This window comes from Cervus elaphus, chromosome 1 (genome assembly GCF_910594005.1).
Source record: "Cervus elaphus chromosome 1, mCerEla1.1, whole genome shotgun sequence".
Taxonomy (NCBI): domain Eukaryota; kingdom Metazoa; phylum Chordata; class Mammalia; order Artiodactyla; family Cervidae; genus Cervus; species Cervus elaphus.
In genome coordinates this window covers 79,221,104-79,244,330 of record NC_057815.1, presented here as the reverse complement: position 1 = coordinate 79,244,330, position 23,227 = coordinate 79,221,104, and the positions used below count along the sequence as shown (strand labels likewise).

The 23,227-nt window shown below is 43.9% G+C and overlaps 1 protein-coding gene across 1 annotated transcript in view; it reads left to right on the top strand.

Annotated features, from left to right (window-relative positions):
- The window catches only part of PAMR1 (peptidase domain containing associated with muscle regeneration 1), a 76,848-nt gene that overhangs the window by 16,129 nt on the left and 37,492 nt on the right, over window positions 1–23,227 (top strand). Inside the window, exons 2-3 of the mRNA XM_043909304.1 lie at window positions 6,275–6,451; window positions 12,743–12,871. Of these exons, the coding sequence (XP_043765239.1) occupies window positions 6,275–6,451; window positions 12,743–12,871 (306 nt within the window). The remainder of the gene's footprint in view (window positions 1–6,274; window positions 6,452–12,742; window positions 12,872–23,227) is intronic.

The window sequence follows — 23,227 nt, the reverse complement described above, 5'->3', positions numbered from 1 at the left end:
TACCCGATGGAAGAGTTGAGATGAATGAATGTATAATGTGCCCGGAAGTTTGTGAGTTCAATTTTGCTATGTGATTATGGGCACGTGCTTGACTGTTTGGTGCCTTGGTTGATTCCAGGGTGGTGCTTTGCGAGTTCTTGGTGCTTAATTTGTACTTATTTCCTAGGAAGCACTGGCAGGATAAAACTCATTTGCGGTTTAATAAGACTGTTCTTTTTTTTTGGTAAATAAAGTTTTATTGAAACACTGTCTTGTCCATCTGTTTATATATTATCTATGGCTATTTTCTACTGAGTAGTTGCCACAGGGACCACATGGCCCACAAGCTAAGATAACATTGGAAAGCAACTATACTCCAACAAAAATTAATAAATTAAAAAGATAAAATGCCAATAAAAATGTATCTGCCTCTTTATAAAAACCATTTATTGATCCCTAGGTTAGACAACAAATAAGGCTTTGTTCTTAAATGGGGACAGCAAAGTAACCTTTGTTCACCTACAGCAGCCCAAAAAACTGGACGTTGTCCTGCCCTGTTTTGCCCTCAGCAGCAGGCTTGCTCATGTCCTCCCTAAACCTGAAATTCTGCAGGCCTCCCTTTCTTCTCAGAATTCCCTAAAAAAAAGTCTTTAGAGTTTCTCCTTGCTTATTTCCTAATTAGCACTTTTCCTCACTGATAAAGTGAAGAGGTCAGAGTAACTCATTTTAACTTACAAGAAAATATTACCCATTTTGCTGGGTCATTTTTAAAATTAAATTTCATGAACAATATAAAAGCACTTTAGCTAAACAAATATTAAAACGCTTTAGCATGCATGCAAGGAAAATCTTCAGTTGCTTTTCCGCTGTCTGTGTTTCTTTAAATCCAAGTTTTTGTAACTGGCTTTTAGCATCATATTGAAATTCCCTGAAATTTATACGTTCATGCTTGCTTGCTCAGTTGCTCTTTGCGATCCCATGGACTATAACCCACCAGAATCCTCTGTCCATGAAATTTTCAAGGCAGGAATACTGGAGTAGGTTGCCATTTCCTCCTCCAGGAGATCTGAAGCCAAAGGACCAGTGTGCCCTTTGTCACAAATGGAGGAGGAAAAGTCCAGGAGATTGTTTTTGTCTGCTTACTGTATTTTCAGATCTCTTCAGCTGATCAACTTTAAATATTTCTCATAGAATATTTCTTAATAAACTTACCTGTTTATTTCTTACATATGTGTTTTGGGGCACTGTCCTGTCTCTTTTCCAGCCAGGTGAGAAGTAATGGTGATGGACTTACCAGACCGGAGGGGCTGAGTCAATAACACCATTAACACTGTCTCCTCCTCCCTCACTTCCATATTCCTGGGAAGTGATCTTATCTTGGCAAATGATAGACTTTTATTTGTTATTTTATTTAACCCCCCTTAACCCTGTAGTCCTATAGATGTGGCGCTAATATCCCTCCATGACCATCCATTTGTTCTCTTTGCATTGTTTGTTTCCTCGTCACAGTGAGTGATTCTGTGTGTGTGAGGTCCTTCATCCAAAGTCTACTCTTCTATGAAGCTGTGAGTTCTTCCAACGTCTGCTTCTCTATGAAGCTCCATGGGGATGGTGTCTGTTCTCCTCTCCATTATATCCCAGCACTCAGCCTCCTACCTGGGACGTGGCGGGCGCTCAGTAAACACTTGTGGGATGAAAGAATGAACTCATCGGTTCACCCTCAGTCTTGGCACTGTGCTCAGAGGGATAACTGAGGACCAGAGTGGTTAAATGACTGGCCCTGGGTTAACCTTTCTTTTGAGAAGACACAGGGTGTTAAGTTCCCTGTGGATGATGTAACATTACCACAAACTTAGTGACTTAAAACAGTGCAGTTGTGTTTTTGTACAGTTCTGGAGCTCAATGGTCTGCAGTGAGCCTTAGGAGGCTGAAATCAGGGTGATGGCAGGCCTGCCTTCTCTGGACGCTGTAGGGGAGACGCTGTTTTCTTTCCTCGTCCAGCTGCTGCAGGCTGCCTGTGTGCTTTCAGCTGTGGTCCCTTCTTCCATCTCGAAAGCACAGCTCTCTGATCTGTCTAACGCTGCTGTTGTCACACCTCTATTCTGACTCTGACCCTCCTGCCTCCCGTTTATAAAGATCCTTGAGGTTACGTTTGCCCTACCTGGACAAGCCCCCATCATCCTCTCCCCATGTCAGGATCCTTAGACTTGTCACACTGACAAAATTCCTTTTGTCATGTGAGGTCACATTTCCATTGGTCCTGGAGGTTAAGATATGGACATCTTTGGGGCTGTTTTTCTGTCTTCCAGACAGACTGCTTGGGAAGGAGCCAGCTGGCTGACTTGGCAGACAGTATAGAAATGGACTTCCCTGGAGTCATTCCTTTTGGCTAGGATGATACAATATTCTGGACCGTACCTATAAAATTAATGTATGTGCTAGGGAGGGCAGAGGTGGACTTGTTCATTGAAATAAAAAGAAATGCCAGTGAAGGTATTTTAGGGAATTAATTTCTTGGGTAAAGGGAGGCCCACAATATTCCATGGCTGGACTAGCCTGCTGCTTTAGGAAAAACAGGCCCCACCCTCTACTGCTGTGGAGCAAACCTTGCTTGGCTTTCCACATTTAACTACAAGACTTACAAAAGTTGCAAGTAATTTTTATTCTGTCAGTGTCCCCCAGGAGTCATCAATATTTGTAAATTCTTGGAAAACCTGGAAAGATGGAGTACTTGCCCTCAGATGAGCAAAGGGAGGGATAAGACATGAGCCACACCCCACAGGCATGTCAGATGTTCAGAGAGTTGAGAAATCATACTACTGGATAAGGCAGGGGCTGGCGCCAAGGGATTGGGACCCAAGTTAGATAACCTGGACCAGTTGTTCTACACCCTTCATCATGGGAGGGAAACTGCCCCTGTTTGATATCAGCAAATTATTGAGCAGAACAAGTTCTCCTGGCTCATCGCTCCGAGCTAGACACACTCGATGAAAATCCTTGACTGTTGAAGCTCTAGAGTGGAGGCTGACTCATTCAACAGGGATTTATCCAGTGTCTCTTGCATGCCAGGCCCGTCCCTATCTATGGTGGGCAAATCAGGTGAGGTTCCTGCCAGCTTATGGTCATGTAAGGGAGACAGATGACATACCAGTGGGTAGAAACACAGAAAGGGATTATGCATTGTGGTAAAGGCTGCAAAAGCAAGCAACTGGGATGCTCTGATAGAGAATACTATGGAAGGATGAGCAGAGGCACAAATTTCAGATGAGAAAGTCAGTGAGGACCGTTCTCAATAGGTGTCATTTACACCGAAGCCAAATGTTTTGATAGAGGCAGTGGGGAAAGCAAGTGTGAAGGCCCTGGGATGAGCAAGACCTTTGTGGCTTTGAGAAATAGAAGGTGGAATATAGTCACCAAGGAAAGGCTGTAGGACTCAGGAGAGAGCAGCTCTCAAAAGCCTGGGGAACCATACCAGAGCATTTCAGGTTTGCTCCAAATGCAGTTGGAAACAACAGAAACATTTTATGTAAGGAGTTGATATGTGGTATATTCAACAGATGAGATCCTTGAGAAATATGGAGTTATAGTATCTTTCTTCTTAAGCTGACAGCTATTGAATGTTCATTATATACTAAGTACTATGTTAAACTCTTTATATACGTTGTCTTATCTAGTCCTTTCAGCTAGCTCCTGAGTTTTATACAATGAATTCATTTCATTGGATGATAAACTGAGACTGAGTAAGTAAACTAACTTAGCCAAGATCATACACCCCATAAGTAGCAGAGGTGGGATTCCAAACCCAGATCTGTCTGACTCTGATGCTTAAGCCTTTAAGCATTTTGATTTCTCTCACTATTTTTTAACATTAAAAGTATAATAAAAATAACATAAAACTTGCTACATTAGCCATTTTAAGCATATAATTCAGTGGCACAATATTTGCCCTTTTGTGTCTGGCCTCTTAGTATGTTTGCAAGGTTTGTCCATATCGTAATTTGTATCAGCATCTTGTTCCTTTTCATGGCTGAACAATATTCCACACCCAAAGTATTGTGTGCATACACCACTTCTTGCTTATTCACTTATCTCTTGGTGGACACTTGGGTTGTTTCTGCCCTTTGTCTATTGTGAATAATGCTGCAAGTATCCGTTTCACTTTCTAATTTTGATTTTGGGGGTGTATACTTAGGAGTAGAATTGTTGAACTGCATATTAATTCAAAGTTTAGCTTTTGAAGGAGCTGTCAAATTGGTTTCCACAGAAGCTGCACCATTTTACATTCCCATGAGCAATATTCGAGGATTCCAGCTTCTCTACATCTTTGTCAACACTTGTTATTTTCCTTTTCTTTTTTTTTAAATTATAGCCATCCTAGTATGTGTAAGGTGTTATCTTGCTGTGGCTTTGATTTTCAATTCCTTAATGACTTGTGGTATTGAGCATCTTTTCATGTGTTTATTGGCCATTTGTATATTTTCTCTGGAGAAATATCTATTCATGCCATTTGCCCATTTTAAAAGTGGGTTGTTTGGTTTTTTGTTGTTGATTTGAAGGGGTCTTTTATATGTTTTGAATATTAAATCCTTATCAGATATATGATTTGCAAAATTTCCCATTTTTAAGTTGTCTTTTCACTCTCTTAAGAATGCACTTTGTTGCACAAAAGTTTTTAGTTTTGATGAATCCAATTTATCTGTTTATCTTTTGTTGTTTTTTTGTGTCATGCCTAAGAATCCAAGATCATACCAAGTCAAGGATCATGGAGACTTACTCCTATGTTTTCTTTTACTTTCTTCACTTTTAACCATTAAGTTCTCTTCTAGATTTTGAAAAGTATTCACTTCATCCCACCAGAATCAGAAACATGAGAAGCTCAGCTAAGTAAGTTTTAGTGTCTGTCCGAGAGGAGCTCACAGAATAGTTCAGGAAACAGAATTCCAGCGGTGACAGTATCATAGTGATCGAAGCTAGTTGTTCTCAGACGCCAGTATGAGGATCTTTGCTGCCCTACCGGTGTTTGTGGAAAAGAAGTGAGGAATGTTTTTCATAAAACTACATGCATTCATTCTAAGAAACTATCCCTTATCATGCACGTGGTTCCTTTCTGTGATGCTAGAATGTTCTTATGACCAGAGGCTGAGAGAAGATGGTGAGCGTTTTTCTATAAGGCTCTACTTGGCAAATAAAGAATGATCTGCTCTTTGTCAGACTTCCAAATTTAGGGAAGGAAAATAGAAAACTAAGCTATGAAATTTAAGAGGTTAGAAGCCACCATAGGTTTTAGAGTTCGTTTACATGGGTCTACAAAAGTTTGATGAGGATCCTGGCCTGGGGTTTTTAGGGAAGTCTTCACAGGGAAGCCAGATTCGCTTTCTTCCTCAAATATCTGACCTATTTCTGCTTCAGTCATCATCTCAGTGCAAAATTTTTTAGGACTAGAGAGTTGGGGCAGGAGCAAGAGGAAATCAAAGTGAGGTCTGTTTCTTAGCCTGGATTCCTCTGGGCAACCTCCAACTGATTACTCTTATAGTTTTTGCCAGATGGTTTTTCTTTTTCATTTACCTAAGATATATTTTAGGAAAAAAGAGAGAAATTCTATCCAGAAAGGAGTACTGTTTTCTCATGGGAAAGAGCACTCAGTTGTCTTGGGGGATTGAATAAAGTTCTGCCAATGAGTTCACTCTTGTAAAACATTGAAATTCTCCCAAACATACTAATTAAGATACTTTTTGTCTTTTCTGCTGGTTTTAGCTTTGAAGATACCATAATAATGGCTTGCTACAAAATCCAGGAGCCAAGTTTGGAGGAAATGACATGGTCTCTACTTGGCATTCAGCCTTGTACTTGATAGAACTAGCCTAGAGAGTGGTCACCAGACTTTTTTGATGGCCCAAATGCCTGGATTGTGCTGTATAGCTATGCAGTTGGATGGTTCCTTCTGGAATTATGCAATGCGCAACCTGTGTAGCTGTAAGCAGTGGTCTGATATACCCTAGCAAAAATAGAAATAAACATAGACACTCAGGAAATGCATATTTTTTGTTATTTATGTGTATGTGTGTTAATCCACTTAGATTCTATATTGATAAAACATGATTTCTTTTTTATTAAAAATAAAAATGAATAGCACCTTTGAAGTTTGAAATAACAAGTTTCACCTGTGCCCCACTGGATGGTTTTGAACATCCTTCGGGCAGGTTGTAGGGCAAGGTGCTTCTTGGCTGTAGAGAACTTCTGGGTCTTTCCTATTCCTGCCAGGCCCTCCATCCTCACTTGCTGCTTTCTGTTTCAGAGTACACAGTCATTAATGAAGCCTGCCCCGGAGCCGAGTGGAATATCATGTGTCGGGAGTGCTGTGAATACGATCAGATTAAATGTGAGTGCCCTGGAAAGAAGGAAGTGGTGGGTTACACCATCCCGTGCTGCAGGAATGAGGAGAATGAATGTGACTCCTGCCTGATTCACCCAGGTGAGTGTGCGCTGGGAGACCTCAGGTCGCCTCTGTGTTTTCTGAGGTCACTGATGGAAGCAGGCAGAACCCTCGAATTCTGACAGGTAGACATCAGGGGTTGTGATGCCATGATGATTAAAAGTGGCATAACTCCACCCACTCTAACTCCAGGCGGAGGGACTGGAGGAGTTAGTGCCCTTTTCAGTGCCAGACTTACAAAGCTGTGGATTCATCTACTTATTCATTCATTGAACAAACAGACTGAGCAGCCCCTATATACTGTGGCAAGGACTGGGAACACAGTGCTTTAGAAAAAGAGACATTCCTGGCATTTCTAGAGCTTGCAGCCTGGTGGGGGAGATGGAAGAGTAAATAGGTAGCTGTAATGTATCATGGGAGGTGCTGTGATAGAGAACACGGCTGCCGTGGGAGCCTGGGTGGGGACAGGGGTAGGTGACTTATTAGAGGAGGTGATATGCGTGCTGAAGATGGAGGTAGCAAACTGAAGAGCAGGAAGAGAATCTAGTAGAGGCCAGGCCATAGAGAATAGCATGTGCTAAGGCCCTGTGGCAAGAGGAAGCATGGAGTTTAGGGAACTACAAATAGCTTAGTCTGGCTGGAGGGGTGTATGCGCGCGGGCGCATGCGCACATGTGTGTGTGTGTGTGTGTGTGTGTGTGTGTTTGTGTGTGGTGAGAAACCTGGAGAGAGATAGACAAAAGATCAAGGAGAGAACAGGCGTGAGATGCTGAAGGGCTCTGCAGGCTGTACTATGATGTTTAAGCTATATCCTGAAGATGTTTTATGTAACACTTGGAGAACTTTTAGTAAAGAGGTGTAAGTTGATTTTCCTTTCAGCCGCAGTGTGGAGGAAAGATTGGAGGAAGGGCATGATCAAAGGTAGGGGAAGAATAATGAAGACCTTGATGAACAGAAACCCTGTGGATGGGGAGAGGTGGAGGGGTCTGAGAGCGATTAGAGAGTGGAGTTGATGGCAGTTTGGAGTTGGTTGGAAGGGAAGGGAAGAGCAGAAGTCAAGGATGATGCTTGGGCATTTGGGAGATGGATATTTGGGAACTGGTCCCAGGAATATGTATTCTTGCCAGGAAAATCCCATGGACAGAGGAGCTTGGTGGGCTACAGTTCATGGGGTCACAAAGAATCAGACTGAGCATGCATGCACCACCACACCATCCAGTGACATGAGAGCATCCTAGATGAGGTGGGGCCTTCCCAGGTCACGGTGCCCGTTCGTTTGCCTTTACATCAAGCTAGACTTGCCTTCCCCCAAACCCCCGCTTCCCCGGCCCCCACCACAGAGGAGACAGTGATTTTCCTTCACTGAAGTGCCTGTCTGCTGAGAGCCGTGTGGACACTGAGTTTCACTCTTAATGCGCTCCTAGTGTGATCAGCAGCTCACTGAATGCTTTCTTGGTGCTTTCATATCTGCTGCCTTGTGAGTCCTTTTCCCTTCTAGGCCTGCTCAAACAGAGGATGTAGAGAATTTCAAATACACTTTCCTTACACTGAAGACTAAAAGGATGTCAAATATAGGCTTTGGGAACTTCTCTCATTTCTGCCTCTCCCCTTCTTTTACAAACAGAGAGAATGATGCTCATTACTACCAGGAACTTTCTTTTGAGGAAAGTAATAGAAGAGGAGAGAAAACAGGGCTCAAGTATACAGGTGTTACGTCTAAAGCATCTTCCTTCTTGGAAGACAGTAATGCTGAGCTTTAAAATAGAAATGACCTCAGCATGACCCTTGCACATTTGATCCAGAAAAGAAACCCATTGTTCCAATTCCCTGATCATGAGTAACGTTTGCAGAGAAATAATTGAGCAGTGCCTCTAGATTTTCTAAGGAAAATCTGAGCGCTAAGTCAGGGTCTGCTGACTCGGGGTCCTTGGCAGAGGTACAGAAGTCTGAACAACTTTCAATATTTTCAAAAGGCTAACAATTACTGTTGTGTGGCAGCAGGGGTGGGGGTGGCTTTGGCTTTATGAGATGGCATGAGGTCATGGGGTAAGTAAGGGAACGTCATAGGAGTGTTGTATGCTTCATATTGCATCTTATAGAAGGCCATCAATATCTGCCACACCTGCACCCAACAACTTATTACATCAATACAGAAGGCACCCACCTTAACTGATGCTAGGAAGGGTCTTCTCAACTGAGTAGTGAAGAGCTGTTCCACATTAACCATATGGGTACCCTGAAAGAAAGGACTAGAGAAAGACTTTTTTAAAAATTTTATTTTCAAAAATAGTGAATCAATGTTCCAGCAGTCCCTATCGGTGATCAAAGAGGTTTCTCTGCGTGTTTGTGAGTGTCTTTATGAACTCAGGTATTTTTATTTATTTATGTGGTTTAATCCATTTCAGTCATTATTTATTTTAATGCACACATCCCATCTTATGATAATGGGTTCCCCTTTGTGTCCGTCTGTGTTCATCTGGCATGACCACACTGATTTTGAAGACTTCTTGATTTCTTCTTGTCTGTTTTTTGCCCCAGATCTGGAATCAGCCATTTCTCCAAAGAACTCTGGTTTGAGACCATGATCTGCTCACCTGAGGTGTTCCTTGTGTGGGACGGTCATTGCTACAGGGTTTTGTTTGTTTTCTTAAGTGTCTAGAACTGAGAAACATGCATTTTTAAAATGTTTTCACTGCTACTCAAGTTCAAATGTAACATTCCAAGGTTGTTAATTAACATCTTGGATTATGTATTTGTATGTCTTTTCTTTTGTGGTGAAAATCCTGTGTCCTAATAATACTAAACCAATCACTTACTCACTTTTTCTTAAATTTGTGCAAAGCCACGCTAGAGCATTACAGGTGTTAGTAATAAGAGCACTGATGCTTCTGGTTTTTATTCACCTTAGAATATATCTCATTAGGTTATAGAGTCAAAATACTATGTTTGAAAGTCAATTGTAGTTCTTTTATCTATGGTGTTATACCACCTACTTGAAACCTACTTGCTTGATATGTAGGTAGGTTTATATTTGATAATAGAAGCAAATCTGTGTATGCATTTATGTGTCTTTCCCCTTCATGCACAAAAGACAGCATGCCATAAATACTGATGACTACCTTGCTTTTTTCTCTCTTAACAATATATGCTGGAGGTCGCTCACTGACAGTGTAAAGCCATTTTTTTCCACTTCTTTTTATAGTTGCACATAAGTGCATTGTGCATCATAAACTGTGGATTACCATAGTTTATGAGTATTTGGATTGTTTCTAGCTTTTTACTGTTATAAATACTACTGTAGTGAATAGCCTCAGGCATATATCAGCTAGTATTTTTGCAGCATATCTCTGGGATAGGTTCCTGGAAGAAGGATTGCTGAGTCAAAGGGAGGTGCATATGTCGTTTTCCAGCCTTTGCCAAATTCTCCTCCATGCATTTGGCGTTCACAGCAGTCATCCATGAGAGTATTCTTTTCCCGAAGTCTTGCAACAGAATGTGTCATTTTGGAATTTTGTCAGTCTCAAAGGTGAGAAACGGGATCTCTGCCTGGTTTTAGAATTTCTATCACTTTTGTCATCATGATGGACAATCATTCTCTCTCCTGTGATGGCAGTAATTGCACGAGGATCAATGTCCAGGGGCCTGGTGGTGCCACGTGGGTGTGTGTGCTCAGTCATGTCCAACTTTTTGTGACCCCATGGACTGTAGCCTGCCAGGTTCCTCTGTCCATGGGGATTTTCCAGGCAAGGATACTGGAGTGGGTTGCCATTCCCTCTTCCAAGGGATCTTCCTGACCCAGGGATCGAACCCACGTCTCTGGTATCTCCTGCATTGGCAGGCGGATTCTCTACCACTGTGCCACCCGGGAGGCCCGGTGGAGGGGATGGTAGTGCTGACGTCCAGCAGTACCGGGGCCCTCACTGGAGCAAGTTGGCTGTGTCTTTTAGTGCATTTCTATGCTGTTAGCTCTGACCTTGGTTCTCTTACCATTCGGGCAGTTCTGTGAGCTGCTTGGTGTCTTTTTAACATAGCCTTGTTCATCTTAATCACCAAACTAGTTTTTAATGGCTTGCCCCTAATGGCCTGGGGAGAGAGTTGGCAGGGTCATCGAAGGCAGATGGAGTCCACTGACCTCCTCGGTGGTGCAGCGGGGAGGGAATCAGATGGGAATGTGACACATGGGTGAAGGTGGCCTTTAAAAGACACAGTAGTCCCCCGGGACCCAGTTGTGGGCCATATGAACTCTGATGAGTCGTATTAGCAATTCTTTTCTGGTTGGAAGAAGCAAGCACTGGAAGAAGGGAGCAAAGGCAGAATGGTATGCAGAGAGAGCTACAAGTCTCTCTCACAGACATCACACATGTAGACACTGCATATATGCACTGTGGGCCAACGAAAACCTAATTTTAGCCAAAGAAAAAAGTATGCTATCAGCTCAAGGAAATGCTGGTTATCTCAAGCAGTTCAGAATCCTGGATTAGCAGTTCATTCATCTCTCCATCTGTCCACTTCTCCATTTATTCATTCTCTCAAATCTTATATAATATTTCTGGAACACTTACTACATGCCAGATACTATATTAAGTGTGGGGGGATATAATGTTGAATAAGATGCAGTCCCCGACTTCAGTCTATATAGGAAAACAGATAGGAGACAGTTAAAATTGAGCATGCCAAATGCTATGGTGGGGATAAGCCAAATAAGTGGAAGTATGGGAATGCAGAGTAATAATACTAGTTCATACTTGGGGGGTACTTGCTATGTGCCAGGCCCTTTATGGGTGTGAGATTAATTTTTAAATCAACTTTTTGAGCTAAGTACATTTTTTAACCCCAGGTTTACAGATGGGGACATTGAGGCACAGAGAACTTAAGCAGTTTGCTCAAGGACACACAGCTGGACAATGAATGCGGGAAGCCAGAACTTAGTGCTCTGTTTTAATAAGTGGGGTTGGATTATCTCTACCTTTCCTCAATGTCCCCCACCTCTCAGGAGGCCATGTTTTAAAAATAACCCTTGACTGAGGTCTGCTCAGTCCACTCCGGTGTGGTCTTCTGATCCGGGGGCAGCCTGACACCTTCCAAGGTGAGCCCATTAATAGGCACTAAGGCTATTAATAGCACACTCTGGCTATAGGAGTATATGACATTTAAGGTATTTAATGGAATGGGAAGGTGTTTACTATTTTTATTAAATCAAAAAGTAAAACAGAAAGTGCAATGTATAATATAAGCCTAATTTTTTAAAAATGTTTGTGTATATACAGAGGGAGAGTATTACAGATGATTTTCTCTGGGTAATGGAATTTTAGGTGTTTTCAATTGAATTCTTTTTGCGTGTTCAAATCTTCTTAATCACACAATCAATATGTGATACTTTTATAAAGAGAAAAAAATACCCTGTATTGATGTATTCTGCCTTTCACTACAGGTTGTTTCATTTTGCATTAAAGCATCAGCCACTAATGAAAAAAGCCAGGCAAGAAAGGCCATGCGTTGCATGTTTCCATGTATGTGAAATGACTGGTAGATTACTAGTTGCCAGGGATCAGGGACAGGGGAAGGGAGTGACTGCTAATAGGTATGGGGTCCTTTGAGGGGGGGAGGTGATGAAATATCCTACATTTAGATAGTGGTGATGGTTACCCAACTCTGTAAATATGCTAAAACCCACTGAATTGTACACTTTAAAAGAGTAAATTTTATGGCATCTGAATTATCTCAATGTTGACTTTTTTAAAAATTATGAATTGAAACCAAAATGTGAAATCAATCTGGAAGGTTATTACTAAATATTTTCAGTATCTCATAATACTTTTCAGGTTACTGATGATACATGAGATAGGACATCCTTGTAAAAAAATGTGAAAAATTTACCACCAGCAAGAGGTTTCTCCTTCAGCACAGACAACAATGTAATTTAGGTTTGGTTTTAATGTAATAATAAGCATTTGCTGTCAGTCTTCGATTTGGAGGTATTTTCATCAATATTATTTGCTTTGTAAAACATAATGATTAAAAATAAGTTTAAATAGCATTGTATTTTATTGAAAATTGAAGTTCATAATTAAGACCAAAAGCTAAATTTTTTTAAAACAAGCCATCAGCCGCTAACCTGGAAGATGGTTCAGACCATCCCTGAAACTCCTCAGTCTGAATGCTGGTGACTCTAGCATCTTCCTAGGGATGAGCATTTGTTCCTAGGGGCACCTTTCTAAGTCCAGATGCTCTTGGGTGAGACAAGATCCTGGCAAAGTCCACAGTTTCTCGTGCAGCCCATCAGAACCTGCATGTGCTTAATTGAACACCCTTCTGCTTGGAAATGTTTCAGGTTGCACCATCTTTGAAAACTGCAAGACGTGCCGAAACGGCTCCTGGGGGGGTACCCTGGACGACTTCTACGTGAAGGGCATCTACTGTGCAGAGTGCCGTGCGGGCTGGTACGGAGGAGACTGCATGCGTGAGTAGTCCCTGACCTAGCTCCATCCCTAGTGCAGGCTCCTTTAAAGTCTCACCTTCTTGTGGACTCAGGTTTATCTTGTTGGACTCTTTGAGTTCTGGAAAACTTGTGACCAGGAGGCTTTCTAGGTAAGACTATAAGAAACAAAGATGTGTTTCCTTCTGCTGGGTGTGGACTGTGGACATCTGTTTGGAATTGGCCACAGGAGGTTTCTGTCTCCTCTTAAATCTTCCCCTCTCTCCTGAATGAAGCCAAGGCACTCGACACACAAGCATGCCTCATGTCCATTCCAGAAGCAACTGCATGCTGTCATTGGTCAGCAGGCAGTGAATAAGGCTTCAAAAATGCTAAGTCTGTAGTGCATTTTAAATATGAATTCCTACTGGAAAACTTCTTGAATCCTGAGTTCAATTCTTGGAACCCACATCAAATTGTCAGCATGCCACTTGTCCCAGGAAAGGGATTCTTTTTGGGTTCTGCTTGATCTCCAAGAATTGCTTACTCTTTATTAGTGCTCCCCGCTGTGTCAATAATCCTTTGAAAATGGAGTGGAAATCTAAACTGTCTCCCAGTTTAAGATTCCCCTTGCAGCAACCCAGTGGTGAATATCACTCTGAGAGGCAGGATCTGGAGCAATGTATAAACTGTTATTATTTTGTTAAGCCTATTTTACCTATTCCCCATTTAAATTAGAAGCAATCAGGATGGTTTTAGAGTCTCATAAATTTTACTCTTACGAATGATATTTCCAGTCCACAGAAATAGAGGATGGAGTGTTATTGGTATTTCTTGCCTGATCAAACATGTAGCAAAAACACGCGAGTCTAGGGCAAAGGGTAAGGAAAATACCTAAGACACCTAAGTCTGTGTGATTTAGGGGCCTGTGTGATTTCAGACCCCTTGTTCTCACCTACCTCCTATTGATGAACTCTTCCGTAGCTCTGTTTTCTCTGCAAAGCAGCATAGGAAGTCTCTAATGATAGCAGAGTAGAAGGGAAACTGAGGCTTGAGAGTACCAAAATTTTGGGAGAGCCACCTGATGAATAGGGAAATGCGCCAGCTACCAAAAAGTTAAAGCATGCCGAAGCATGGCCAAGGACCCAGTGGAAGCTGGAGCTAATGTGTAGGTGATGCAGCCTGGACAGGTGGGTGGTGCTCACCAGCAGCAGGGTCAGTTCAGTTCAGTTCAGTCGCTCAGTCGTGTCCGACTCTTTGCGACCCCATGAATCACAGCACGCCAGGTCTCCCTGTCCATCACAAACTCCAGCAGAGGCTAATAAAAGCAGTCGTGTGGTTGACCTAAGAGTTGGCAGAGATATGACTGTCCAGGGGTCCAGTGTGGGCAGGACACAAAACCAAAATGAACCTGGTAAAGAAAATAGAGACTGGAGGTGCCGATGAGATGGAAAAGCAGGCTTAGTGGTAATAAAGCCACGGAACATGTAGATGAAAGAGGTAATGTGGTCCGAGAGTAGAATTTCTAAGTTAAAGCTTTCACGGGTGGTGGTGATAGTGTGTTCATATGTACTGGTCAGTTTTTGCTGCAGAAGAGTCAACCTCAAAAGGATAGATGTGTATCTTTCTCTATCATGTGTCTGTGAGTTGGCTGGGGTTTAACCGGTGTCAGCTGGGTTGGCCTGGGTTGAACTCTGGAGCTCGGAGCTCAGACCACAGCGGCAGTTGGGATATAATCTGCTTTGAGTGGGTCACAGAAGCACAGGCAGTCAAGCCAAACACACGGCCACATTCATGGCCTCTGCTCTCATCACACTCACTCATATTGTAAGGACGTCACATGGCTGAGCCACAGATCAGCCAAGTATGAGAGTGTATTCCATCTCAAAGGAAAGGATACAAATGTTTCCTGAATAATACCCTCAACACTGTGAGTGAGTTTGTTTAGAGGACAGGGCAGAGAAGGGGAAGAATATTTGCATGCAGGAAGTCAAAGACAGAGGACTGCGTTTTCCCAAAGAAATCCTGTAGATGTATCCTGTCCAAATAAATAGTACCTGTTGGTTGAGTCTTGTGTTTAGCCTCGGTTTAACCACTGACTGTGTAAGATTGTTTGGTCTGGATTGGTGATGGTGTCCAGGTGTAGGATCAAACTTGCTCAAGGACAGCAGAATTGGCTCAGGGCAATGGGTCACCACCATGAGGCAGGCAACGTGGAGCACGCATGCCCCCATTCATTAAGAGGAAGTAATGAATAAATCTACCCATCCATTCAAAAATATTGAAGGACAGAGAAACCTGGCGTGCTGCAGCTCACAGGGCTGCTAAGAGCTGGACACAACTTAGCAGCTGAAGAACAAACAACAATGCATTCCAAAAAATGTTTCTCGAAAGAATGCTTCTATGTGCAATGATGAGCAAGACAGATGTAGTCACTGCCATTTTAGAACCTGAAATTCAGAGAAGAGAGACAAAAAGAACATGGTCAATGCTATGAAAAGGACAAAGCAATGATCACACTCCTATTCCATTCTGTGTTGGTTCAGTTAAGCTTGTTCAATTCCATGGTGGAAGCCTCATTCCATACAGCGTATGTTTACCTGATCACAGCCACATACACAAAGAGAGCATTTCTTACGGCTCACTAGGCAGCTCACCAGGGGAAACAGGGAACCCTCCGTGGGTTTACAATACATTCGTGGAAACAGGACTTGACCGTAAGAAGACATCAATATGATGTTATTGGGTTCGCATCACCTACAGCTCGTACTAAATAAATGTAAGGGGAATTCACAGGCGGAAGGCATTCATTTCAGTGTTTGTTGACTGTCTGCCTGGTGCTGGGCAGGCTGCTGCCTGCCTCTATGAAGGGGCAGCTGAACACTTGGGTGGTCTGTGCAGGCTGGGGCACAGTCCTGGAGCCATGTGGCAGTGCAAGCATTTGCCCAGTAGATGGCGCCCAAGTGATCCTTTCCGATCGTTTAATTCTGGAGGAGGAGGGCTTCTTGCTAAACACCTATTGTGGAGCCCTGGCACTTTTTCCTGAGTGCCATATAGAACCTTAGAAGAAAGGAGTGCCAGGCAAATGCCAGAAAGGATCACACTTGTTTATATTTTAATTATAGACCTTTCAGTACTCAGCAGACGTGGTAGCACCTTTATTTGCTCACTATCCTTGACAATGCTCGTCACAGATGGTTTTAACCCAACTCTTTACGGTCTTAACATCCATTATGTGATCGATTCATTCATAACCATTGACAAGTTACATTAAGCAAGAGAACTGGAGAAAGGCTGGAGGTCACTGAACCCAGGGGAAAACTTTTTTCACATTTTCCTGGCCAGGAAAGATTGCTTTAGTAATTGTAGAATATTCAGAGGAATGATTTCTTCTTTCTTCAACTTTTTATTTTGATAAGTTTTAAATACATAGAGTTGAAAGGATACTACATTCATTCTTTACCTGGATTCACCTGTTATTATAATTTTCCCACATTTGTCTTCTCTCTCTTCTGTACTGTGAGCTCATGAATTTTCATTTTTTTCCCCCTTAATCTTATTATCCTTTTTTGGTGCTTAAATTATCCCAGAATTGGCCGCCAGAGTCCCTTTAAGATGAGTTCACTGAATCATTCTGTGAGCACTTCCTTGCTTCTTGGCATTGCCCCCATCCCCTCAGTATTTCAAGCTCACCTTGATTGTTTATGTACAAATCCTGGAACCAGCTATTTCTCCAATCCTGGTTCCTTTTGTGGGGAATGATATTTAGGAACTGTGATCTGGCGCTGGCAATGAGAGGCACTGATCTCTAAAGTTAAAATCAAGGCGTCCTTTCAAAGCTTCTTAAACTGGAAAGTTGAGTTCTTAAGTGGAACCACTCTGCAGACTTCCAGAGTGAAGTTTATTTAACTTGGCCTTCAGACCAAGTTCCTAAGCCACTAAATGAGATGAGCAGGAGAGTGCCCAAGAGCCTCCCGGATAGGTAGCTTCTAGGTAGCTTCTAGGTAGCTTCTAGGTAGCGCTAAAGTGATGCCAACACTTCAGGCCCCGAGGGGTCTCGGGGAGGTAGGAAGGTTAGGAGATGAGAGAGGGTTTATGGGGAGAGTTTAATAGGCCCATAATACTTTTTATTTCCTTAGTCATATTGTAGATAGACACAGAGGAGCAGAGGAACAGGCCATCAGTGTTGACCAAAAATGTGGGGTTGGAATATTAGAGAGGAGCATGATTTGTGCTGGCTGGTCCTTGAGTCACAGCCAGGAATGACTGACAGTAAATGAGAAGGAGAGAGAGAAGGAGAGAGGGAGGGAGACAGGAAGAGAAGGAGAAAAGGAGAGAGAGGGAGAGAAGGAGGGAGGAAAAGAGAGAGAGAAAGAGAAAGAAGGAAGGAGGGAAGGAGGGGGAGGGAGAGAAAAGGCCCACAAATCTGTGCGCCCACAAATCAGTGGATTTACTAACCCTAACCCTAATTTTTTTATGGCGTAACCCTAGTAAATCCACTGATTTACTAATCTCTGGAGCTGTACTGCTGGGGAAGAATAGTCGCCTGGGTGGAGTTACAGTAAACCGGCTCATGGAAGTCTGGGCTTTTGTGTCCTGACACCTCCAGGAAAGGAACAGTGCTCAACTAGGTACAAATTGAGGATGGTATTATGTGGTGGTTAATAGCTGGGCTTGAAACCAGGCTTTTAATCTGTAGGACCTGGATTTTCATCTGTTGCATGACTCCTTCTGTGACTTTAGCAACGTTACCCAATCTTTGTAAATCTCAGCTTCCTCATTTACAAAATGGGGGAAATAACAGTGCCCCTTCAGAGGATTTAACGAGGGATTAATGAGAGGGTTAAATGAAGTGCTATCTATGAAATTCCTTAATAGGGAGTCTGGTACATAGTAAGTGCTTGATAAATGTAGCTGCTATTCGTATTATTACTTAATCAGAGCCTTGAAGGGTGCCCTTTCTCTTTTCTTTGTTGGGAAGGAAATCAATGTGGGGCCACAGAGGAAAAATAATAAAACAGAACTCCCTAAGAAACAAGAGGATATACACTGGCCATGAGGAGATTAGGGCTTCCCAGGTGGCCCCAGTGGTAAAGAATCCATCTGCCAATGCAGGAGATGCAAGAGATATGGGCTTGATCCCTGGGTCGGGAAGATCCTCTGGAGTAGGAAATGGCAGCCCACTCCAGTTTCTTGCCCAGAGAATTCTGTGGATGGAGGAGCCTGGCGGGCTGCAGTCCATGGGTCGCAAAGAGTCGGACACAACTAAACACAAGCACATGAGGAGGCTACTTTCCAGGACAAGTATTGTATGTGTGGTGAATAGCATTTCATACTTTATGTGCTGAGGTTCTTGATTCAGAGAATTAATGTTTGACCTTTTGCAGAAGATATTATGTTATTAAAGAACTCATTGGTTATTGCTCAACTTCTGGTTTGGGTGGAGAGGGACATGAAAAAGGCCTCCTTCCTGTTCAAACAGCAAGAAATCACTCTGAAAATCAAAGAAAATTCAGAATTTACTTTAAAGCCATCACACATCTGTGAACACAGAATCTAAAAGAATCTAAACTCCATAGGAAAGAGCTCTTCCTAGGAGAGCAAGTGATCCAGAATATGTCTTACCTGAGGCCAGCTACTGAGGTCAGGGCAGGGCAGGTGAAGGCCTGCCTGAGAAGGAGGAGGAGCCAGGCAGATTTGGGATGAACCTGTGGGCTGGCCTATTGAACTTACGTCTAAAAAAGATCCCCAACCAAAGATTACCCTATCCACTGAGAATTCTCGTTAGTGAAATTTTGCTGAGCAAGCAGAGGCTGGGGGTGAGGCTAGAAAGCCGAAGATCTTGGAATGTTGTTGTCATTTTCCAGCTTCAAAAATTTGTCATCTCAGGGTCTCATGGTCTCACAGGCTCAAAGATTCCTGACCTTACAGTCATGGAAATGCAGGAAGATGGGCAGGGGGAGTGTTGAAAATCAAAAATAAATTTTCTAAGGTTCCCACTGCTTGACTTTCAAGATGCTTCTAGAGGGATTATAGCCTCAGTCCTGCCCCAAACCAGCTTACTTCCTGATTTGATCAAATTGATCAGTACTTCATTCTACCTGCCTAATAAAGGAAAAGATACTACCAATCAAAAGAAAATATGTCTTTTCTGTTGTGAATAAGCAAGAAGAGAATAGGACCAATAGTCAAGAGAAAGATCAGTCGAGAGAAACAAACCACATGGGATCAAATATTAGAATTTTCAGACGAGTTTTAAATAATTTTAAAATGAATATATTAAAGGATCTACAGGAAAAGGTAATTAATTATAATGGATGAATAGATGAGAAAATTGAGAATAGATTTAGAAAGCATTAATAAGAACCAAAAGGAAATCCCAGAACTGAACACATTATAATATTTGAAATTTAAAAATAATCAGAGGGGGTTAACAGCTGATTGATCACAATGGAAGACAGGATCAGGAAATTTAAATACAGGTTGGTAAAAGTCAACCAAACTGAAGCACAGAAAAAAAAGAAAATATTTAGCTGTCTAATTTTTTATGCTGCTCTAGCCCAGTCCTCAACTTTTGAATTGGATCGTCAGGGTTATCTCAGTGTATGCTTTTTTTGTGAAGACTGTGATGAATCTAGGGGAGAAAAACCGTTTTGCAACAAAGCGGTAGATGGTATTTTTGGTGGACAACTGCTTCAACTGAATGGGTAGACCATTTGGTACAGAATTGGGAGGAGGCTTCAAAAATGGTTTGATTGGGCAGGAAAAGGCTTGATTTAATTTGGCAGAGTCATTCATTCAGTTAATAATTAATTAAGCACATATTTCATGCATATAAAGGTGAGCAAGACAGACAAAGATCCCTGCTTTCACGGAACTGCGTCATGGAGGAGACACACACTCAAGCAACCATTGTCAGGTATTAGATTGATTGGAATTATAGGCAGAATCACAGGGTGAGCCATGAAGTCATTTCTAGAGACCTAATGAAGATGTGAGCCTCTGGTAAAAGCTATCACTTAGCACTTACCATGAACCAGACATTGCTCTGAGTACCTTCACGTACGAACCATTCATCCTCATCACAGCCTTTTACAGGAAAGGGCATCGAGGCACAGAGAGGCAGAGTCTCTTTCCCACTTGCTGTCCTGCAGCTGCTCAGGGGCAGAGCCAAGATGCCAGTTCAGATGCTGGGCCCGAGTCCAGTCCCTCTTCCTCTGTACTAAGCCGCTTCTTGAAGTGAGAGGCCCTTGAGGTCCTCACTCCAGGTGCCTGTCGGAGGGCTGAGCAGGTCCGGGTAGGATGAACCAGATCACACGGACGGCATCAGCGTCCTTCCTGCTCCCGGTCTGGTGTGTGGGTCATTCCCCTGTCATCATCCAGGCTTTTGTTCTGCCTTCCCTGTCTAGGCTCCTGGGCCTAAAGGCTTCAGAGCTTTAGCCAATGATGTAAAGAGGCTCTTAGGAGACCTGGAGCAGTGGGTCAGAACCTGAGCTGTCACCTGTGATTCTTTTGCCAAATTTGTGTCTCAGATTCAGACAAGACTTGAGAAACGACAGTGTTGGCTGCCATTCGTTGTTAATGTGTGCCAGGCACTTTGATAAATGCCTCACATACAGTAACTATCTCATTTAATCCTTAAATAATAAATCAGCAACAACAGCATGGTTGTAGGTACTCCTGTTATTTCCAAATGAGGGAAGCTCAGCTTGGAAAACCTGAAGAACTTGTCAAACAGCTAGGAAAAGTCTGAACTGAGATTAGGACCTGGTCTGGCTTCCAGGGGCTTCCCAGCTGGCGCTAATGGTTAAAGAGCCTGCTTGCCAATACAGGAGACATAAGAGACATGGGTTCAATCTCTGGGTTGGGAAGATCCCCTGGAGGAGAGCTTGGCCACCCACTCCAGTATTCTTGCCTGGAGAATCCCCTGGACAGAGGAACCTGGGGGGGCTACAGTCCACAGGGTCACACAGAGTCAGATGTGCCTGAAGTGACTTGCCCACACACGCATGCATCAGTGGTTAGGACTCCAGGCTTTCACTGCTGAGAGTGTGGGTCAATTCCTGGTCAGGCAGCTAAGATCCTGTAAGTCGTGGAGCATGGCCAAAAAAAAGAAAGAAGAAAAAGGAGCTATTGGAATTCTTTCTCTAGTCCTCCTTGCCCCCAGCCAAGAGGAAAGATTTAAAAAAAAAAAGACCCACTGCTTTTCAGAAGCACCCCTCCCTGCTTTCTCCCCCAGCTGGAGATAAGGACACTTGTCAGAATGCTGGGGGTGTTCACTGCTGTTGGGAAGCTTCCAGCTCTCATTCTAGTTTGGAAATTCATGAAGATTTCCTTTCAGCTCTGTCGAAGCAGAGTCTATCCAGCTCTCTCTGTTTGGGTTTGTAGCAAGGGGGAAGGATAGGGGAGGGCGCAGGGTTGGAGCTGAGTCCAGGATTTGAGATCCCAGGGGCCAGTCTGGCGTGGCTGGCAAAATTTCCTCCACGCACGCACACACACGCACACCTCTTCCCCTGCAGCCAGACACGGTCAGGGAACCCGAGCACGTCGTCCGGGCCTTGCCACTCCCGTCTTCCAGACCCAGGACCACCTGCTTGGTTGGCCAGCCGCACTTCCTTGGCGGGGACACTTGGCTGTGTTCAATGTTCTGCCCTGGACAGAGGGTGCAGTGAGTCTGCCCTGCACCCGGGTCCTCGGACTCCCCGTGAGGGTGGGAGTGAGACGGGGGCTGAAGGAGCCCCTTGGTGTGAGGAGGGCATGGGGTGCCTTCTCCTTCTCCCAGTGCCCACTAACTGCACCCCCCCGCCCCAAAGCATGAGAAGTGGCCTCTGTGTCTCTGGCTGCTTGGAACTTGCACCCCCTCTTGAGGCCTCCTCTGCCCTACCCTCTGGAGTGAGAAGGGAAACATCATGAAGGACACGGCTGCCGCGTGTGGTTGGGAATCCTGGCTGTTTCTGAAGGATAGCCCCTGGTCTCCAGGAACCAGTGGTCTTGCATCCCATGTGGCCAGGGGCCAGCGCCCGGGAAGGGGTGGGACTCTGAGTACTCCCCAGGCATCATGAGACCCTGGGGCTGGCCAAAGCCTGCCGGCTCCGCCAGATCTGAGATGGGGAGAGAGGATCTGTGACAGTGCTGTCTGATTCCAGGGAGAAAACCAGAAGCTGGCTGGCAGCATCTGCTGCCGGTTCTAACTTGGGGTCCCTGCGGGAGGTTTGCTGCAGAGCTGGGACTTAACACCTAGTGGCGGGGAAGCTGCCAGTCCCCCGGGGGGCGGAGGCTCTGCAGGAAGGCTTCTTTTTTTGTCTCTCACACCCAGGGTATCACTTCCGTAGCCGGGCAGCAGATGGGCGGATGGGGGCGATGAGGAGTGTGAGGTGTGCAGGAAGAAGGCACGTGCATTTCCAATAGTTGCGGGGGGCGGGGCAGGCAAAGATTCAATGTATTTGGGGTTGGGGGTGGGAAATCTTGCTGCTTCAAAATGGTGCGGGAGACGGCTGGGTCAGGAAACCCTAAGACAGGTTCATGTACTAGTGGAGATCCAGCGCTGGTACTAGACAGATTCAAATTCAAGTCCCTGATCTGCCACCAACTAGCAACGGCTAACATTTGCTGGTTTTTCTGCTAAGGGCTTTCTGTGTGCATAATCTGATTCACGTCTCACAAAATGAACGGGGTGGGTGCCAGTTGTATTCCCATTTGGCTCAAGTCTGGTGAGGCTCTGAGAGATGCTGGAACTCACCCAAGGCCACACAGCCGGTGACTCTAAGGTTGGGACTCACACGGACAGGGGACTCTGACGTCCCATCTCAACCACTTTCTACACTTAGAGCAGTCATCTGCCACCTTCCAACCTCCTGGCTGTCTGGCCATGGGAACACCTGACTTTTCCCATTGTTAAGGTTCCTCATCTGGGCGATGGGGAGACAAATGTCATTCTCCCAGCTTTCTTTTTTTAACTTTTTATTTTATATTGAAGTGTAGCCAGTTAACAATGTTGTGATAGTTTCAGGCACACAGCAGAGCAACTCAGCCATACATATCCCAGTGTCCACTCTCCGCCAGACTCCCCTCCCATCCCGGCTGCCACATACCATTGAGCAGAGTTTCCTGTGTATACAGTAGGACCTTGTTGTTATCCATTTTAAATAGCAGTGTGTAGTGTATCCCCTTAGGAACTATCTATAAATGTGCAAAATTAAAATTAAGGCAGTGATTAGTAAATACTCTACCAGGACCCTGCCAGGCCTAGTTTCTCCTCAATCCTTTCTCTCCTATCCACCCCCTCCCCAAGGAGAACTAAACCAATCTCTCCATCTGCCTCAGCTATCTCCCGGCTTTCTTGTGAGGATTAAGCCAGAGAATGTGTGTAAGCCGTTCAGCCAGCCCCTGGCCTGTCACAGT